Source organism: Mastacembelus armatus, chromosome 6, assembly GCF_900324485.2.
Source record: "Mastacembelus armatus chromosome 6, fMasArm1.2, whole genome shotgun sequence".
NCBI lineage: Eukaryota > Metazoa > Chordata > Actinopteri > Synbranchiformes > Mastacembelidae > Mastacembelus > Mastacembelus armatus.
This window is the reverse complement of record NC_046638.1, coordinates 1,804,019-1,825,370: the sequence shown is the minus strand read 5'-3', so window position 1 is coordinate 1,825,370 and position 21,352 is coordinate 1,804,019. Positions and strand designations below refer to the sequence as shown.

At 41.1% G+C, this 21,352-nt stretch overlaps 1 protein-coding gene across 2 annotated transcripts in view; it reads left to right on the top strand.

The window, feature by feature from the left end:
• Nucleotides 1-3,109: 3,109 nt before the first annotated feature.
• The window catches only part of pot1 (protection of telomeres 1 homolog), a 48,468-nt gene continuing 30,225 nt past the window's right edge, over nucleotides 3,110-21,352 (top strand). For both annotated transcript variants that reach the window (XR_003295992.1, XM_026312428.1), the window contains exons 1-5: nucleotides 3,110-3,188; nucleotides 13,172-13,296; nucleotides 14,162-14,234; nucleotides 15,933-16,033; nucleotides 20,406-20,510. Coding sequence is in view for 1 of the 2 variants with exons in the window: in XM_026312428.1 (XP_026168213.1) it covers nucleotides 3,140-3,188; nucleotides 13,172-13,296; nucleotides 14,162-14,234; nucleotides 15,933-16,033; nucleotides 20,406-20,510 (453 nt within the window). In the remaining variant the exon portion in view is untranslated. The remainder of the gene's footprint in view (nucleotides 3,189-13,171; nucleotides 13,297-14,161; nucleotides 14,235-15,932; nucleotides 16,034-20,405; nucleotides 20,511-21,352) is intronic.

Below are 21,352 nucleotides of genomic sequence, written 5' to 3'. Positions count from 1 at the left end.
GGGTGCGACCCGAACCTCACAGAGATGATGGCACTCATCCGAGGGGTCGGACAGGACGAGTAAATCACCTCCCCGCCATCTTCCTCTTCCTCCTCCTCTGACTGGGCCCCGAGGCTTCTGGGAGGTTGGCGTCAGGATTTATGGTCATGTTTTTGTGTTATCTGTCTGTTGCTGCCGGCTGACTCCCACACCCTCTCAGCCCGACTCTGACCTCCTGGTTATTTTCATAAGATTATTTATGATTGTTGACAAAAATCCTCTGCCTTCTCATCTTTCTGATTATGAGAGATTAGATTAAGAGAGATTAGATTACAGTTAATTAAAGCAGAATTGTTTAGATGTGATAGTAAAGACTGTCTCCCTGGTGCTTTTTGACCAGAGACGTGCATCATAGCACAGAGTTTAAAGAGATGCTGTGGCTGCACCCAGGACATTAGGATCTACACTTAAAATAAATGCAACAGCTCCTTGAGAACCAGGCCCAGTTCCTGAGTTTTGTTGGAAAACAACAGAGTGTGGTGACAGGGGCTAAACCCAAAGTTATGGCCGACACTTAGCCCAGGAGCGGCACAGGAAGCTCCTATCAGTAGCTTACACTTAAAACCCTGGTGAAGATGCAAGAAAACCTCATCCGGTGGACAGCTGGGGTCAGATTCCTGATGTCAGCGTCAGCAGTATCCATCAAGACCAGCTAATGACCCCCCACTCCTTGGCTGCACCGGGGCCAAATAGGACAATAAGGAAGTTGTTGTTTTCCATCTGGAAGACAGCTTCATGTATGTAGTTTATTGGGGATATTCTTCACAGAAGAGGAAAGTTGATTAGAAACATAAAGCAGGAACAGAACCTCAGGCCTGCTGCTGTGATGTGTCTCTGCAGGAGAAACTCATTAGTGCTGAGTAATGAGCCTCCTGCTAATACAGCAGCAGAATTATGCTCTCTATCACTGGCTCTGTGAGTGTTTGGCATTTTTCAATTTAATGAAACAGTCAGTAATCTGGTTGTAAAGGCTTCTGAGTTTTCCATCTATAATGTAGCATGGATGTGACACAGGTGATAGCTCAGAGCAGAGCGGCTGTTTGACAGGAGGGAAGTTGTTGTTTCTGCCCAGACCATAATGATGCTGATTAATCCAGACTGAGCTGCAGAAACACATTTCAATAACCACTTGACAGTTTGACACGAAGTTCACTCTGACTGTTCGTTCTCTCATCAGAGGATGATTTCTAGTGAGTTTGGTGAACTCCTGGCTTTTCCTCCTGTGCAGTGTCATTTTTCTATGATCACAAGCAACATGCGCCACAGGCTAGGGCAAAGACGGAAGGCATTTCTGAGTATAGAACATGATAAAGTCAAACTTTGGGTGCAATGCATCCTGGGTGTTGTAGGATTTATTTTGTTTTTTAACTTTGGAAGCTTTTTTTTTTGGAAGGGAATCTGGAAATGAAGCGTTCTAAAGGAATAATATGGTGCTATTGGGTCTTTGTAAATCTGTTAGCAGGGCTTTAAACCTTCGCTGAGACATCTTTGATTTCCTGGAAGCTTTTAGGGATTTACTGGGACATCCTGATGCTAACCAGTCACATCAGTCTACCCTATAACTAAAAAATCCATGGACTGATTTTTCAGCATTACCTTGAGAAAAGATGTTCCCAGTTTTGGAAATAGAAATGATATGTTTTACTTAAAACTGTGATGCTGCATGTCTGGTCTCACCAGACTAGAAGTGCTAATGTTCAACTAGGTGGTGTTTTGGTAAACAACCACATGTTGCAACAGTTAATTAAAATCAAATCTAGTGGCAAAATAATGACTGTAGTATTGATTATTACAACAAGGCACCATCGCTGCTGGTTGATGTGAAATGTATGCTGGGATACAAGCTTGCACCAAACTAATATAACTCTGTGACTCCTTTTCTTTGACTCTATTAAATCCCTGTGGTCTACAAACAGCAGCAGGATCAATACAATTGAGAAAGGAGCTGCATCCAAATTACAGCACCTGTAACTTTATGAATTATTTAAATCTTCTGTATGTGCGGTAGACTGATTAACCTGCATAGCAAACAGGTAATCTGCAGTGAAAACACGCTGGGATCAGGATGAGTCCAGCACCATCAAATCTTTCATCACACTTTTACTCTATTTTAAGCATCAGTCCAAATGTTGTTCCTCTGGAGAGCCACAATTATTTTGTTCTGGCGTGTAAGGTGATTAGTACAGACAGCTTTTAGGTTTGCTTCATAAATCCAACCATATTCACAGTGTGACTTTACTGTGAGCATGAAACACAAAATAATGGTGACGGTTGTTCAATGACGAAAACGGTTGTACTCAGTTAATGTAGAAACTGTAATTTCCCAGAGAGGATATGTTTGTTTTAACACACAGGACCTTTAGTGTCAGTTCATTTAAAAATAACAGTATTTGTAATATTTATATTCCACTAATACTGACTTTGGATGCTAGGGTCATGGCTGAGAAAAGCCTATTATGATTTTTATCAGCAATGTGGCAAACAAATACTGTATTTATTCTCTTGATGTCACTGAAAATATCCAGGTGATCACTGTCATATGAAGACAGCAAAATGACACAGACACTCAGTGGTGCTAAAAAGAACAAAGACCCTCCCAGCACAAGTTTCTGATGCCAGCGGCATCTGTGCTTCATCTTTTAAGATTATTTTGACTTCTGACAGGAGGAAACACTGCAGAAATGACTCCAAACACACCAGGGGGACAGAGTCACAGAGTGTGAAGGCCTCAGTCGTCTGCTGTCACTTCCAATGGCCGCTGTTGGAGTCTGAAGGCTGGCAGATTGACCAGCCTAACGCCAGCATCGCACCTCCTCTCTGCAACTCCAGCTCCTCACTGACAGCCACAACACAAACTGCTGTCACACAAAGCTGAGTGGGCCCGTGGTGAGGCCGCCTTCAGTGTAGTCATGAGATAAGAAATGTTTTCATTGTATTATCATTTGGGGATTTGTTACAATATCAAGTTTCTATTTAAAAATTGTCATTTCTAATTTTAAGATTTCCATTTTTAGTTTGATATTGTTTTATGTATTATTTTATTATCCCCATTCATTTTAATGCAGCCAGTCGCTCTGCTCTGACGGGCTTCCTAACACGCATGCGCATAGTTCGAAACCAAGCGAGGGAAGGCAGTCGAAGCTGCAGTCGTGAGTTTATTTTCATTTATTGCGTCAAATGTTTTGTGTTTTGTGACTGATAAGTGTAGACATGTTACACTTGGTCTTTACACTGTATTTATACTGTTTATTTGTTTGTGGAAGTAACACTGACACTTCTGGCTAACTTCAACCTAAAAACCGTAATGTTTTGGTTTGTATTAGGTTTTTGCACAACCATGGGCTACACAGGACATGGGTTTAGACATTATACAAATCTGTACAATCCACGCTAAAGTTCGGCTTAATCCTGGTGCAACACGGGATTCTCATCTAAATAATTTCGCGAATTTAAATATGTATTTGTTGGTTCTGACACTTTAGCTAGCTGCAAAAATCATGCTAATTTCTGCCGCTTGCAACGCAGGGAAAGTTGAAATATTATTTAAATTATGTGGGGCATTATGTGTTTGTTGGCTGCCGAATTCGCCAAGAAAGTCTGCATGTTGATAAAAAGTTGTATGTTTTCTTCTGTCTTTTGTGTACGGTTTCAGAAAATTGATAAAATTTTAAATTGAAGATTTTTGGAATGGAATTTGGCTTAACGCTGTATTATAGGAATGAACAGAATAATCTCTCACGCTATACATTCATACAGTTTTCTTTCTGCCTTAACACACTTGAACATTGTGTACAGCGAGTTTGACGTGTAGATATAAGTGTTTCTGATTATTTAGGTAGTTAAAAAAGAGGCTCGTCAAGCTACTCGGTGGTGTTTGCTAATGTTGGCTAGCGGGCTAGCCTGCTAACAGCTAGCGTTAGCTCCAGCAGTAACGTTAGCCGACAGGTTTCTGAAGCAAAGTTACCGGTGAGACGTTTTGCAAACGCACCTGTAGTTTTTAGAGGGATATGCTGTATACAGTGATTCAGTGTTTAGTGTTAGGACCTGTGACCTCTGACCCCTGACCTGTTTGTTATTACTGCAGGTAATGCAGGAATTGGGAGCTCAGAGCATCATCACTGTTAGATGCAGCAGTTTTAGCGATGATGGGCCTATTTATTTATTTATTTTTCACTTCTTTTCTGCATATAGTCTGTAACTGTGTCAGGAAACAGGTTTGCTGTTGTTTTACTGCTGATGTTTTATTGTGGTGCTGTCTGGTTAATCCAACGAAGGAATGACGCCAAGTTGGAAAACTGTTTTAGTTTAAACCAGAAAACCTGCATGAAAAACTTAAGTTGCAGAACTTTCACATGGATTTTCATCAGGAGGGAGGGTCTAACAAAAACCCTTCACATGCAGCATTATGGGAAGTGTAGGATACCTAAAAATACAGAATTCCTCAGTCTTTGATAACAGACTCCAGAGTTTTGCTTACATTCATTTGATTTACTGGTTCCGGCTTTCATTTTTGATAAACTGCCTGTGTATCAGCCCCTGTAAGACTCTTCCAGAGCCCTCTGGAGCTGAGCTCTAACTCCTGACATCCAAACAATAACCTGCTGGACCTCAGCTGTTGCAACTCTCACATTTCTGGTTGCAACATCCGCTTTCGTACATTTTCTGACCCTGCCCAAACAAATGAAGAAAATAACTCCTTTTCTTCGACTTTAAGAAATCTATGTGACCATCAAACAGCAACAGGATCAATCCTAAGGAAGGGGCACGTTGGGAGCGGCACTCCGTGAAATTTATGCATATGCACATCAACAGTAACTCCATTAATTATTTAAATGATCTGCTCTGACATTGTGCTTTTATTGTAGCCTTGTTAACCTAAGTGCTTTTGTGCACACAGACTGACAGTAGTGAAGCAAAACAGCTGAGTCCAGGATGAGTCCAGCAGCTTCAAAGCTGTGGCTGCAATTTCATTTTCAGCTAGAGTCCAAATATTATGTCCTCTGGAGAATCACAATATACTTTTTCTGCCTTGTTAAGTGGCTTATTACAGGAAGCTTTTTGGTTTTGTTGAATAAATAATAATATCTGCAGCATTACTGCGAGAATGGAGCTGACATAATCACTGAGGTAAATAAAATATAACGTAACAGCCTATTAATGCAAGCTGTTGTACTCAGCCTGTAAGTTACTGTAGATAGTGCAGTTGCCTTATTGCTAAGATATGTCTAGTTTTATGCATGGACAGGGATTTTAGTGTTTCCTGAGCCATAAATTGAACACGAGCATTTCTATACTGTACTGGTCTCTAATGAACTCAGTGTTCCTACTTTAACCAGATGTCGCGTGACTGAGACTTGTTTGGATGGATAAACCGATGAATCTGAAATGAGGCTTAATGAAAAGAGGCAGGAAAAGAAATAGGTGAAACTTACAATTTTATGAACTATACTGATATTAATGTGCGAAGCTACGTTCACATTCACTGCAACACATCACAAAGACTGGAAAAAGTTAAAGTACGGCTACAGCTCAGCACCGTTGCAAACCTCTTTCCTTAGGAAGCTCTGTACTAAAGGGCAGTGAGATGCTGTAGTGAAGAGTCGCCTTATGTTACTAATCAACCTTTGTCTCAGTCGAGCGATCGTTCGGCTCCAGCATTCTCCTCTTCACCGCGTCTCCTGCGTGGAGCTGCAGATGAATATTTATGAGCCCCGAGGAGCTCACTCATCCTGTCTCCACCTGCCTGGGAGAGTTAAAAGACCAGCGCTCCCTCGCGCTTTTGAAGCGGCGGCCGCTCGCTGTGGGATGGATCACAGTGCGTGACCCCAGCGACCTCCTGCTGGACAGCTGTATGAGGGGGTGAGGACACTGGACTTTCATCTGGCTGTGGCACCCTGGTGTTTCTTCTCTTTGCCTCAGTGGCTACTGCATTAGAGATCACCTGCCATGCTTTTCACCTGAAAAATTGTTGCTTGGAGTAAAAGAAGAGAATCCAGACTCTGAGTGACTGTCTGCTGAAGAGGCTAAGAACAGAATGAGACTGCCATACCTGCACAATATGTTCTGTCAGTTTTACACAGAAAGCAGTCAAAGATCCTGAAATAGCGAAACATGTTGATGGCTGTGTAGCGATACATGAAGATCTGCTGATTTTGGTATAAGGCAGAATGAGGCGGACACAACAGGAAGTCGTCGTGATGTGGTAGATGAAGTGCTGTTGATTCTTCATGCGATAACACGGCACAGCTCACTTAGATTGGGGGCAACCCTGTGCAGATCTGCTCTCAGAGCTGGTTTTCTTTTTCTTTTTTTGTTACTCCTGGCCTCTCTAGTTCTTTCTCATCCCCACAAAAAGCGAAAGAGACAAAAAAATTATGTAAATGTGGAGCAAGTAAGGTTTGTTCTCGGCAGATGCTCTGGTGCTGGCTGAATGCACAGCGAGGACAGTTTGTGATTTTGACAAACAGTGGCTGTTTGTCAGAGAAGGGGGAAACACCCCGCAAGGCAGCGCCTCGACACGGCCGTCACTCTGTCTGACATGTTTGTTTTCCCCTCCGCCTCTCTCCCTCCTGATTGGCTGTAATTTGACAGGATAGATTAGTTCACATCTACTGCTGTGTGATTTTTGAGTTTTGACACAGAAGTCTTAGAAAACAAAACATGACAGCTTCTACAGCGAGGAGATCAGAGACATTGAGTTACTGATCATTTGTAAAGCAACAAAATATGTGTGTAATATAAAAACGATTTAGGCGACCATCAGCGCTTGAAGCAGCCCACCCAACACAATGGCTTTATTTGCTTCAACAGCAAGAACTGGGCTTGTTTTAGAGACAGACACCTCTTTAAAATACATGTTTAGTAAAAGATTATGTTTTCTGGTCTGCTGTAATTTTAATTGATGCTGATTGTTGCTAAAAGGCTCAAAGACACTTAAGTGCTAACGCACTGATTTACAGTTTGTGGACATTTGGCAGAGTTGCCTGAATAAAACAGCAGCATATGGCTTAGTTGTTTCCATGCTCTTCTTTGAATTACTGGCATCTATATCGTCTAAACATCTTCAGACATCTGCAAGGAAAGTGATTTGATACTCTCTGTAGCTGTAAATCACATTTATACCTGCACGAGATATGGACAAACGCCATTTCTGCAGGTTTCACAATAAAGGCCTAAAGGACACAGCCTTTTCTTGGCAGGCTTTTATTGTGAAACCTCTGCTATGGAAAAGTGCATTATTATGAATTTATCAAGCGACTGCAAGTAAATGCACCACTCCTCAATGATTTTTACCCTTTCCAAGTGACTGCCCTTGCTGCCTTTTTGGAGAATTTACAAGAGGTAATTAATTATGATGTGTGTTAAATTCATTCCTGAAATTTGTTTTCAGCCTTTATCTACTTTCTTACTATAATGGGCTGTCATTTCTCTAACAAAACACAATTTTCTTGTTACCTTACATCTTTGTTTGGTTTTTTTTACACCTACAAATACCTCTGATTATTTAAATGATATTATTAAGCTGTCATCTGCTGTGATGCAGTAATTACATACCTGCAGATTCTGTCATCTTACCTGATAGCTTTGGTCCCGAGTGGCTCTGTCAAAATTGGGAGATTTAGTTTTTTGTCAGCGAGGTGAGATTTCTATAGGAGCTCATTAAAACTTCGAACCATCTTGATTAAAACAATAAAGCCAGTCACTGTTGGGCCTGCAGTGAGCATCTCGTCCTAAGTCTTTTAGTTAACTCATATTTTTAACTGTCATGAAAAAACCTATAAAAACGGGACAAAATCGGTGTAACCTCAACACGTATGAAGCTGTTGTGTCAGAGTTATCTCACGGTGACTTGCATTTTTAAGGTTTAAACTCTGCAGATGTTTTTCTGCCGCTGAAGGGTGCCGCAGAACGAGGATGAAAGTACCAATTAAGCCTGTTGAAGTGTTATATTTTTTGTTCATTGTGCCAGAAATGATTGCCAGTAAAAGTACACCTCACATTCTGCAAAAAAGCCCTGAAGAAACAGACACATCAGTTGACTTCAATTTTCCCACATTCAAACAGATTTTTTTTACACATGGTATATCGTACTTTTGCTTTGCAGCAATTATTTAGAGCAGATAAATTCTGAGCAGCTGAAAGATGAGTTTGACCATCAGTAGACAGGCCTACGTCGACAGCAGACAGTAACAGCCTGCAACAAACAGTCAGTCAGCTCCTTGTTTATATCACTGTCTCTTCTGAATATCTTTGTTTTGGTCAAAACTACATCTGATGCTGAGAAAACCTGAGGTGGATGTTTGTACCATTTCTTGGCATTTTGTGTAGAAACTGATTTATCAGTTAATCAGGAAAGTAACTGGAGGATTAGTTTGTAATGAAAACATTTGTTAGCTTGTTAAGTTATACTAACTTGTTAATTTTTGAAGAGAATAGTGAAGCTCAACTTTTTAACTTCTTATTTCACTTTGTTTTACTTATTTTTCGAGTTGAAAAACGACCATGTGCTTGTTTCAGAAAGGAATGAAGATGAGCTGAGGTGCCACCGCCATGTTTTCCAGCCTTCATTTTCAGGCATGGTCTGGGTCCAGCATGTAGTCTGTAATATTTGTGGCACCGTCAATTGATCACCTGACTATACACCGTGACCGTCTCATCTTGATTTACCCGTGTGTTGAAGTCTGCTGCACAGTGGTGTCTGTAGAAAGGAGCCTTAGACTGTCCAGTAGCTTCAAATTCATATTCGACCATCGTTTTGGTCTTTCATAAATAATTATTCTCCTGATGTTGTGCTGTAATGATTCTGGTGACCCACTGACCCAAACGTCAAAATAGCTCAAGTCATCAGCGTGTTGTTTATTCTGTAGGTGTAATGAAACACTAACTGCAGTCCTGTTCCTCCCTGTGCAGCAGAGATGTTTGTATTGTTGAATCTGTATCAGCTGCTTCTTATCAGCTGCTGCTGGTGAAAGGTTTCTTTCTGGTGTCTGGGAGGTTTTGTTTGATTCCCACTGTGGCGGAAACGCCTCCAGTCTGTGTGGAAATAAACCTCTTAGATCTGTGTTTTGCACCTGGGGGTCACGAGATAAGACAGATGATTTGTGAGGATGCCTGGATGAAAACGTATCTCCACTGCACAGACAGTGTGTCGCTGTGCCTCCTTTAGCTTTCCTGAAATAATCAGATAAAACAACATGAAAAGGAAAAATTAGTTTATTCTAGTCTCCATTCAAGACTTGAGGTTCAGTTCTCAGTTACTGATCCACCAACATAAAGTCTGTGGTCAGTTAAGTCATGCTAAGCCAGTCTTCTCCAGTAAATCCTTCTCCATCAGGGGGATAATCTTCACCTTGGCTTGGAGGCTGTAGTTTGTGCTGCTGTTGAATTGTGTTTATTTAGCCTCTGTGACATAACTGAGGTAAACAAAATAAGGGACACCTGTCATTTAATACAATTCACTGCATCCTAAATACCATTTGCCGTGATGATCATGCAGTTGATTTGCACCTCTCTGAGCAGCTGAAACTGTGCATTAGACTGCATCACTCAGCCAGGTGTACAAAACAAACTGCCACCTGGGTGTGAGCGCATTTCAGAATATGTGTAATAAGCTAATATCTGCTCATGCAAAACTTTCCGTCACTGTGATGTGCATATATAACACATCAAATTTCAACCTTCAGAAGATTTTTTTTCTTCTTTCTTTTTTATTGTTTTTGCCCACAGGATGAATCTGTGTCCAGTATTGAGTCTGTTTTAAGCTCCGGGTTTGTTTTCCATCTACTCCTGATGATCTGGCTCTGTAGCTCCTGGATGTGCTGAAACAGAAAAACACAAATGTTCCTTTAAAAACTAGGAGCTGAAAGGCTTAAGAGCTGCAGGTTTGTCGCCTAGTGCAGCATCTTTCAGCTTCCACATTTCACTCTGAAGCAGCAAACCTTTGGCTTTTTAAAAAATAAATATAAAAATAAATAAATAATAAATAAAATAAAATATCCTTGTATTTATTTATTTTTTTTCTTTAGCAGGTGTAGTGCAGATGTGAGAGTATTTAAATTGCATCCGGGTCTGTCTGTTCTTTCTGTTCTCGTCCACAGAGAGCCTGCACCTCTTTTTTTTTAAATGGTTTTTAATAAATGGGCTTCTTTGAGTGCCACAGACCTGCCCTCCCTCGACACGTTGCCTCCGCTCTGCACTCGCAAGCTGCTCCTGACCTGATAAAAAAAAAAACAAAAAAAAACCCTGAAATCACCTGCTGAGCTGTGTGACTTCTTTTTTTTATTTTTCAATGGGAGAAACTGCTGGAGCATGTGCCTGTGGCAGCTGGAGGTTTTATGTTGTAGAAAATGAACCTTTAGGTTGCAGCCACCACTGAGCTGTGTGTGTGCATAATTAATGTGTACTTTGGAAAATTGGAGATTGTGAAACCTCAATTAAACGTGAGCTTAGAGCTCGGCGTGTCTCTCGGTGGATGGTGGGAGTCAGGGTACAGTACATTAACTCTGGTTACCCTGTGAATCTGCTGACTGATGACACATAACTGACTTAATATGTCAAACACACATAAATGCCGTGTTTCCGTTGTGTTTATCCACATGGTTAAAATTGGACGGGAACCCAAATCACTTTTTTCGTGATACAGTTGGATGGAAACCTGGCCAGTACATCACACAGCTAAGATATTTTAGGCTGGTAGAGAAGAAAACAGCACATGCAATATGTTGTGCAATATAAATGTTTTAATGAATACTGAAGGAGTGTAACAGTTACTTTCATTCCTGATTCACCTGCTGATTCTCATTTAATTCACTGTTTGGTTTCTAAAACATTAGACGGCTGTGAAAAGATGTTAAAGGTGTCTTGTTCAGTCCAAACCTAAAGACTTTCACTTTGCAATGATTTAATAGCCTGAACATTTCATAGATTGTTTTAAAAGTGTGGGCTATAGTTGGTTGAAGTCTCAATTGTCTTGCAGCTTTTAAGGAAGTGTTGGTTAATTTTCCTCTATTTGACTGATCGTTTAATGGGCTGGGTCTTTCTGCAGTGTGTGGCAGTATTCTTAAATAAAACTGACAAATGAATGCAGTGTTAGGTGTGACTGCTCTGGCTGCGGTGCTGTGTTTAGCTCAGTGATGCTTCAGCAGGTCACGCTGACACAAACAGCTCAGTAGCATTTCAGTCTGTGCAGCCATCGCTTGTCCTCACCTCCTCAGTGGTGTCTGGTGTGCGGTCCTGACTGCTGTACTGGGCTGCTGTTTGGAGATCTTCTGCTGTGTCCCTCTCAGCCTTTCGGTTCCTCACGAACAATGGGTCTGGGATGCACTCGACTTACCCTGTGAGTTAATGAGGGTCCCAGAGCAGCTGACTGCTGGATTTCAGTGACACTTGGAGGAACAGGGGTGGTCCGGCCGACATGTGGCAGGGATCAGCTGCTGTCCCACTGCAGGGATCAGCCAACCGCTTACAGCCGACTGGTGGTCTCTGATAAGCTGCTGCTCTGTGGAGTGGGGGGCTCTGAGTATCAGCCTAGTCTGCTCCATCCCTTTAGTGAACTAACAAAAAAAAAAAAAACGTTCAGCTCGCTGCCTGCACAGATGAGGTTCTGCAGGTCCAAACAATGATCTACACAGTATGTTATAGTGAGTACCACTTGATGGAAACTCCACAGGGTGATATTCGGTTTAGAACTGAATCCAATGTAAGTCCAAAGGTTGTTAGAAACAATCACTTATTTACCATCTTACCATTCAAAGCTTTGCCATGTCATTACTGGTACATAAAGTTTTTATAGCTCTTCCCACTTTCCCCCTTGCATTGTGCATGAAGCCAAGGCAGCTCTGTTTTAGAAGAATTGATTCTTCATCCTGGGGTTTTACTCCCAGAGTTAAACATTTACATTAGTTTGTTGAAACCCAGTTTTCCTACTTTTCTAACTTTATTTCTTTTGTCAGAAAATCTGACAGAACCGACTGTCTCCCTGCTTCTATTTGAGCTTTTATCCAATAAAAGAAAAGTCAAACAGGTTTCTATTGGGCTCTGAGCTAACGTTACTGCTAGAAGCAGCAGTTTGGATTTTGGCCTTCTATATATTTGGGTGATGGTTATCGTGACATGACTATCACTGTTGTTGAGTAAACGTGGACAAAATCAGACTTAAGGTCTGACCCTTGGGGTCCCCTTTTATTGCAAAGTGCTTTCAGCATAACCATTGTTATGCTTTTATCTGCATAAATCACGGACACCAAAGTAACTCATTTTGGTGTTTCAGCAGTTGAAACCTCTCTGAGCTGAGACTCCAGTGTCCTGGCTGGTGGACTTTGGGTATAGGTGAGTCTGTAAACCTGCAGCCTCAGAGGTTTGTGGTGTTTAGGGGAGCAGACAGGCTGACTGAGTGAGTCTGAGCTGAATGAATCACTCATCCTGCTCTAATTGAGGCCCCTGGCTCCTTCCCTCGGGTCTGAACCAGAAGGTTCATTTGATTCTAGTTTTTTTCTGACTGGGGTTTCTGCCTGGCTGAGCGGGTGACTGTGCGGTCGAATGAGCAGCTCGTCTGCCTTGCAGGCTTTTCCTGCGCCGCCGTTCTCGGTCAGCAAGGTACCACAGAGGGACTCACCAGTCAAGTCTGCCTGCAATCAAACTAATGAGCTCTGACAGGAAGCAACGTGCTACCTGCTGGGAACATGGCCAACACGGTCCTGGGTTTCACTCTGAAAAGCCTTAAAGACTTTAACCCTCCCGCTGTGCTGTCGACATGGATCTGGTGTCTCCTGTCAGAGGTTTTATCCTGGTAATGAGCCTGAGTAAAGTTACACTAAACTGTAAACCAGAGATCCTGGGTTAGATCAGCGTCTGCCAGCAGTTGTGTGTCCTGTGTCTTCTGCTGTGTTTCATTTACCTTGGATGTTGGAGCCTGGGAATGCGTCACACCTGGGCAAACCTGTAGTCCAAGTTGAAAAAAACCAAGAAAAACTATGCTAGCCATAATAACACAATATAACAACATGTGACACACACACACACACACAGTATCAACACATCCACAGAGAATAATTGGATAGTACTCTTCTGTCTCCTTGATTTTTGGTTCTGAACTTGTTACGTGATGAATAATAATATCTCCTATGTCCCCAAGTCGCCATGCCGGTCGTTGTGCTGACGAAGAGGGCAGGGCCAAGCACGCTGGGACCAGCACACCTGTCCAGGATTCCCATCTCCCTCATCAAAATGAACAATGAGTACTCCAACAAAACAGTCGAGGTGTGTTTAGAGCGGTCTTTTCTTTTTTCTGTTACTGCACTGTACTCTTCGGATCCGAAATGAAGTGTGGATGTTACCGTCGGCTCTGATTGAAATTTCCAGCCACGTTTAAAGAACATCCTCTTTACAATTAAACAGAATTTCCAAGGCTATGCTTTTATTCCCTCCCAGGGCTACAGAGAAGCTTTTATTCTAAGTATGCTCATCTACTGAATAGCCCTATTCCTATACAGATCTTCTCAAAAAGTCTGTAAATCAGTTACAGCTCATTCAAAATGCTGCTGTCAGAGGTTTTAACAGAAAATAGGCCTTTAAGCCGCTGAGTAGGGTTTGCTTTAGGTTTGGAGCGTGAAATTCTTATCTATAAATTTACGGATCCGCTCCCTGCTGCTCCCCACACTAAGACTGCTTTCTGTATTTATGAACCCTAAATGTGAAGTTCTCCCAGCACCTGAGATTCATTTTCTACTAAAAATACCAACAACTCACTTTGCTTCAGTTAAATTAACGTCCCACCTGTGTGCCATGTTTTCAGCGTGGCACGGAAATTTAATACAGACGAGCAAAGGGAATCTTTCAAGATAAATGCCACACTGTCAGAGCGCTGCTTACACTGTCACCGACACAAAAATCAGGGACTTAAAGTTATTTTAGTTATGGATGTTTCTGCGAGAGTCAACTAGGAATTTATTTGTAAAAGAATTCGAATTTGCATAGAGAAAAATGTACCCACATACTGAATAGATATGCCAGCAAGATGATTCATGTAGTATATTAATGTTTATAATAATGCCGTCCTGGTGATAGGTTGTAAATAGTTTGCTTTGCACATATTGACATAATTGATGGGCTTTTATTTTTGCAGGGGAGAGTGATTCATAAAGGCCCGCTGGTGTCGTTACAGCCTGGCAACTACATCCTGAAAGCTGTCATCCAAGGTAACATCACCGAACATGTGTTTCGGCTCCCTGTGTTTATCAGCTGTCAGTCTGGACCTGAGCGTGGTCCAGACTGACAGCTGATGTGAAACTGGGTTCGGTGCTGTTAGACACGTGTATTACTGCAGGGAGTCAGGGACAGTCAGTCACAGTGGGAAATCACCTAATTCTAATAAAAAAAAAAAAAACAAACCTGTTTTTATTTGCGTTAACCAGTCCAGATAGTGTCATATAAAACTCGTAAAGTGTGATATCTAATATGAAAGTCTCTACTGTTTTAAATACTCTGGCTCTCTGCTCTGTCAAAGGTCAGCACTTTGAAAGTGTTTTGCTGTCGATAAGTCGTGTGTAAAACAAACTGTGCTCAGTGGCTTTATCAAAGCGTGTTTGCTGATTAAAAGCTCCATGCTTCTGCTGAAACCGCTCAGACTGAACCAGGTTATAAGTGTGAAATTAAAAACAAACCTAGCAGGCTAAAGAGGCTAAAAAGCTGGGAAGGACTGCAGAAGCAGACGGAAGCCAGTGTGTCATAACGTTGTCCAATCTGCAGCTTTTCTATCTCTCAGCAGCCTGATTAGAGAGCCACAGAGAGCACAAGCTCTTATTGTGGCGGTGACATCCTTCCTTTTATTCATTTTAAATTTCTGACACCCGGCCTGTGTCCTTGGCTGCAGGATGAGCAGGTCCTCCTTTCTTGTGTTGTTGTGTTTTAGACTGTTTCAGTTTTAGCACAGTATTTGATCCGCTGGTGCATTCTGGGATTTTGTGTTTAGTTTGTGACTTATTTACCAGTGTTTCTTTTTGTTGTTCCGTCTGTAGTTGTTAAAGATTCTGTGCAGACAGATTTAAGCAATGATCACATTAACTTGACTGATGCTGCTGTTTCTACTTTTGTCCAGGCATTTAAGAAAACCTCAAGTCGTGTGTTTTGTCTCTGTCAGAACACAACACACAATTTTCCATCATTAGCGGATCCAAACAGTGTTTTTGCTGTCAGTCATTGCAACTTTGATGTGTACATATTTATTTTTTTTAAATTGTAACAACAATTGATAATATGAGGGCTTTCTGTCACTTTTTATTTCCACCATTACCACACAGAAAGTGTATGGACTTGACAAAAATGTGACAAGTCACATATTTTACAGTACAAGTTTTCTTTTCTGATGGACATTAATTATCAACAGTTCTTTTGGATAATGCCTGCACACCTACGATTGGTGATTTTATTATTTTATAAAATCTGGTATAATGGAAGCTTATAAAATTTAAATAATAGATGTCCCAGGATTAGGTTTTGAGGAACTCCAGTCATCATGTTTGTACACGACAGTAGTTGCCAAGAGAGAAGCAACAGTTCTGTCGTGGAGATACAACTGGAGCTGCTTCAGGACTGTGTCGGAAACTTGAACCTAAATAAGACAGTCTGTAAAATATTAGAGGAACATGAAAAATACCCATCACAGTTCCCCAATGCCCGGGGTGATGAAATAGCCCAACAAAGACCCAAACTTATTTGATTAATTAACAAGATAAACAAAATCTGTAGTTTCTAATGGCTGAGGAAAAAAAAACTAGAGAGTTTGCATTTTTGCCAAAAATAACATGAACAACAAATTCATCATCACTGATTTGAATGTTGAATCTTCATGTTGACCCATTCAAGTTTAAAAAACAAGATTTGCTTTTGTTTTCCAGAACACGACTCCCCACCGAACGCCTCGTCTGAGGACACATCCATCAACATCGTTCTGTTGGGTCCACTGGCCACTGACTTCAGCTCAGCTGTCAATCAAGGGGTAGGTTCCCTCAGTCAAAATATAATTTTAAAGTACCATCAGGGCAGAGTTTAGACTTTTAGGCCAACACATATATGATCTCACAGCCAATACTGTTTTTTTTATTATGTGTTTATGTGATATTTACATAAAAAAATGTGATAGTTACATTTTTACACTATAATATGAATATCCACTGCATTAAAAGCAGCACTGATACTGTAGTGAAAGAACTAGTGCAGATGGTAATTTGTTTGTAAACTGCATCTTTGGGAGACATTCAGACCTGATACAAGAATCATATCAATATATATTTAGTGCGTATGCACGGATGCTGTTGACAAACTGAAAACGAATGATGATATTTGTGTGCATGTGTGTGGGATTAATTTACAGTTTGAGTTATTTTCCTTGTTCTTTTCTTTCTCATCTGCGTCACCTACGTGGTAGTAAAAGCTGCTGCTGTGCTTGTTCACACAATCATCACTTTCTGAGATTACTCCCAGCTTTATTTGCATGTCCCATAATGCTTTGCAGAGAGACCAGAGTCGATTCGATTTTAGGAAGCAGCTTTCCTTTTTTCTGACCTGATTCTATTTCTGTTCTCGTATTACAAACTAAAGCTACATGTTAACCCGTTGTCTTGATAAACTCAGTGTAATGTACATTATACATTTATATTAGCAGTAATTCTACAATAATAGTGATGTCAGGTGTTTTTCTGCTGTTAAACTATGGTCACAGAAACAGAACAAGCCTTCCTGCCGCTCAGTGCGTCATCCCTACCTTACATTGTATTCTTAAAACATTTGAAGCAAGTATGAATGTGGAATGACAACAATTTAACTTCAGTACAAAACCACCAAAATGGATGCGACTGAAAGTAATTTGTGAATGAAATGTGTTAGTGTAATCCCTCCAGTTCCCGGGAGGCTTTAATTTGAGCGCTGGATTTCATCAGTGGCTGTTGCAAACAGAACTGTTAAAATAGCAAAAATGTTTTGTGCAGCGTGATAAATAAGACATGACAGTGTGGCTGTACTGATAGAATTGGTGCAGGGGAAATGTTCATTATGCTGAATGTACCAGGCAACACATCCAAGGACAGGTAATTCCACCCACAGTGCAGTGTTGAGGCTGAACTGACACTAAACCAACACCCCAGAAATAAATGTTCTAATTCAGGTTTCACGGTGTATCTTCTGTGTCCTGCTGTTTGTTTGTTTTTAGAAACTGTGGCATGTTTCTTCATCTTTTCACTTCTTTAGATAAACTGAAGAGAAATTTAAGGACAGAACATGTTTTTGTACATTTTCCAAGACTGAAAATCATAAGTTGCAGTTACATGAACAATATTTCATCAGTCTGACTGAAGTCATTCTGATCAGAGGTTCCACCTTAACTGTTCACATGGAGCTGATTTGATCACGTGTGTGTTTACAGCTTCAGAATTTCTGACATGTGCGAAGTGGCTCCACTTTTTCAAACTCTAGTTTGAGCAAGACCAGTTTGGTTTTGGTGCGTCTGTGTTTATGTTCCCCCCCACGTGGGTCACACATGAGCAGAAAGAATAGATTTATTCCGACAAGAGAGAAATGATGGGATCAAATCATTATCACAATCAGTGTATATAACAATTATTGTGACAACTGCATTTCCTAGGATTGGCAAGTTCTCAGTTTGGACAGAAAAAAAAAAGCACCAAACAAACATCTTTTTGTGGTGATGTCCTCTAATTTGACTCAGATTGGTTTCCTTCAGAAACACTCCACCTTAAATATAACGGTGAATGTTTTTTTTTTTTTTTTTTTTTTCTATTTTGTTTTTCTTTGTTTAATCATCTGCCCTTTTACTGTTATTGTTGAACTTGCACTGTGTACAATGTGTATTGCACCTGCACCTTGGCTGTGGGTATTTTGCACCAAACTCATCACTCTGCTTGGAAAATATGATTTTGTTTTTTGTTTTTTTTTTTTATCGTGTTTAAGATTTTTTTTTTAATTAGTTAATAAATAAATGTGAATAGAAAAAGTCAATTTTTCACACAGGAGCTGTGTAATTTGAGTATGAGTGTTGAATAAGAGCAGGTTTAAAGCCTTTTTATTCATATGACGCTGAGGAGATTGCATTATGTTATTTTTATTAAAAACTAAACTTATTATTTGGAAGGGATGTCTGTGGAAATTATTATAGACGATAAAATGTGTGATTTGAATAAGGTAATGAGTTTGTTGAGTGTGAAATTCATCAATAGGATAGGATAAATAAATGTACATATGGTGTGTATGCAGACGTGCACTGAGCAGGGTTATGACTGTGATGGAATTGAATATCCTGTGCTCCTGAAAAGCAAATGCAGATTATTGAAACCACTTTTTGCAGACATGTAGAAATGGCTAACAATGGAGGAAACTGCAACAGTGAGACCCAGAATTTTTCATTATCTTTTGTAAGTTACACAGTGCTTTCAATGAAATCACATCCTATTTTCACTGCTTTTTATACAAGTATTTTCCTGCAATAGCCATTATACGTACATGAAGTAGTGATAGAGTCTGCTGTTTCTTTCCTGGACTCAAACTGTCTGCACACAAGGGATTCACAAGAAACAACACATGCATGTAATCCAGTGGAGTAGTTGTATTTTTGCCTCTGTCAGCCTCACTATTACGCGTTCATCCACTGGGACACAGGAGAGCAGCAAAAAAATTAAATAAATAATATGAGAAGTCAGTTTATTGTCAGATATAAAGCTCAGGTTTAACTGCAGGGGCGGCCCTCGCCAAAACAGCAAACCTATCAGTGCAATACTAAATAACTAACCAAAAAAAATAAATACCCCAAGCCAAACTCCCTTTAAACCTAAACACAGCATGAAACAGAATGCAGAAAAAATGGAAGTTTTCCCTGATCTCCCTGCAGAGCTTTCTGGCAGTGAGTTAAAGGGAGCAGTTATCATACAAAAAAATGGGTAAACACTAGCTTGGGATCATTTTTAGTAAATTATTCAACAGCGGAGTCTACTTATCTGACATTTGTCTGCCAACAACAAACATGAGAGCTACAGACTACAGACAAAATTGCTCTTGAGTATGAAAATACTCTGGTCTGTGTGTAAGCAGGTATTGAAAGTGGCTAAGAAGTTCAGCTCCCCATGTTTTTCATAGCTGCAGATGATCTGTGATCTTAAAAATTTCATTTACAGCAGCTGTGACTCATATTTTATTTGACAGTAACGTCGTATCAGATGACAATGTGAAAATGGTGCGTAGTTACGAGCGCACAGAGAATTATCCATTGATCCTATGGCTCCAATCAGCTTTATAGAGCTTTGGCTGTGTTTTTAATAGTTGCAGTCAGTCTTCCTGCTCTCATGTCATTGTTTGTGGACGCATGTTAGTTCTTTTGTCAGTGAAAACACTCTAAACTGCACTAACCCCTGCTGGCTCAGCAGCAAACAGCGGAGACAGTTGGAGACGAGCTGGCGACCATAGTGGAACATTTAGCAGCTAAAGAGGTTTCCCTCAGGAGGCGGTGGAGACCAGACACAGGCAGAGACAACACTGGACTTAGACTCAGGAAGTGAACACATAAATCATGTCTTTGCTGTAACTACCACGTAAATAAGCAGGTGATGTTATTTGTCAATACGTATGTACTTTTTATAATTTCCTTAAAACAAAAACAGCTATTATGGTTTTAAAGATCCTAAGCTCAGTTAACTGGATCTTTCATGTGTCAGGGCTCCTTTGTTGACAGTTTGTGTCCTGCAGCTCTGTTTAACTTGACAAAGTGTCTCTGAATTGCCGTCGCTCCGGCTTGGTCTGACAGTTTACTTTCAGTCTGCTCCCAGTCCACTGTGATACTGTCACATCTGTACACAGCAGTACCTGTGATGCTGTTTACAGAACAGCAGCTGCGTCTGGGACGGGAAACAAATCAGGGATAATCCTCGTCAGTAGCATCTCACAGTGTTTTTGGTTTCCCCACAGCAACGTCTTGATGGAACCCAAAGCCCTGTAAAGCTCAATGAAGGCAGGGAGTCATCACAGCCTGAGCCGCCACGCTCAGCTGTAGATCACAGAGGTCTTGTCGGGCCGTATGTCTCTGTAACGTGATTATTCAGACTATCTGCTGCCCCTTTGTCGGCTCTGAGCGAAGGCTTTAAAGTCGTCTCGGGGGCAGCTGACACACCGAACAAAAGACAATCTCTACTTTTCACACCAGCTTATCATCATGACAGCTTGTTGTGATGTCTCACTTAAAGTCTTCATGGATGCAACATGTGCCGCTTCAGTCTGTCCTCCCTCTGGGTAAAAGGATGGATGTTTCTCTCCCTGCTCTCAGTTTTAATCCCTGATTTCTCTGCTTGTTGTTGTTTATCTCTGTGCAGGATGTGGTGGTGGCCTCTGGCTTCACTGTGGGCAAATCTCCCACATTTCGTAAGGACAAGCTGCACCGCTGTAACCTGCTGCTGTCAGGAGACGCCTGCGTTTATGTAAGGACTTTCATTACTCCTTGTTAAAACTAACTCTGCCTGTTTAGCGGGGTTCATTCGAGTTGGTGTGACCAGGGCTAATTGAAAGGGGGAGGGTCTGCTTTCAAATGGATTCTGGTGCAGTTTGTTTGGGGTCTCAAAGTCAGTGCCATAGCTGGGAAGTGACCCAACCTGCCCCAAAGTACTGCACATTAACTTATGTATAGTACTATCGATGTGCAATTGTGAGGAGTAAGTGCTTTACTACAGTATGATTCCCATCAGGTTGGCAATGTAATCTTGATAATAGATGTGCAGGCTGTAACACTGACTTGGGGTTTATCAGGTAGTTTTGCTGATTCTCTGAGGGTCTGGGACACTTACTGCTCATCTTCTCTGTCTGAACTGATGCATCGCAGCTTCATTATCTGTGTCTGTGTGTGGAGTCATTCTGCAGGCTGTGATAGTGTTTTCAGGCATGAAATCTTCTGTGCGAGCTCTAAATTGGGCATGACTCATCTTCGGCTGTGTCACACTGCGTCACTGTCAGACAGAAGTAAAAACGCCACCACCTGGAGATGTGTCTGTGTTTCCCTGCTGATGGATTTCACATTAATAATACACATTTTCAGCTGACACTCTCATTTAATATTATTCACTCATATCCACATTTCACTTGTGTAATTTTGGAAACTTTATGTCCAGTCTGTGTGTGGAGACGCATCTAATCTATTTAACCTGTAACGCTGACCTTTAATGTCTTTCTTCATTACCTGTGATGTGAAAACATCAGATGAAAAGCGTGTGTCCTGGTGAAGCTCAGAAGTCGCCCTGCCCTTCATCATGAACAGCTATTGCTCCTG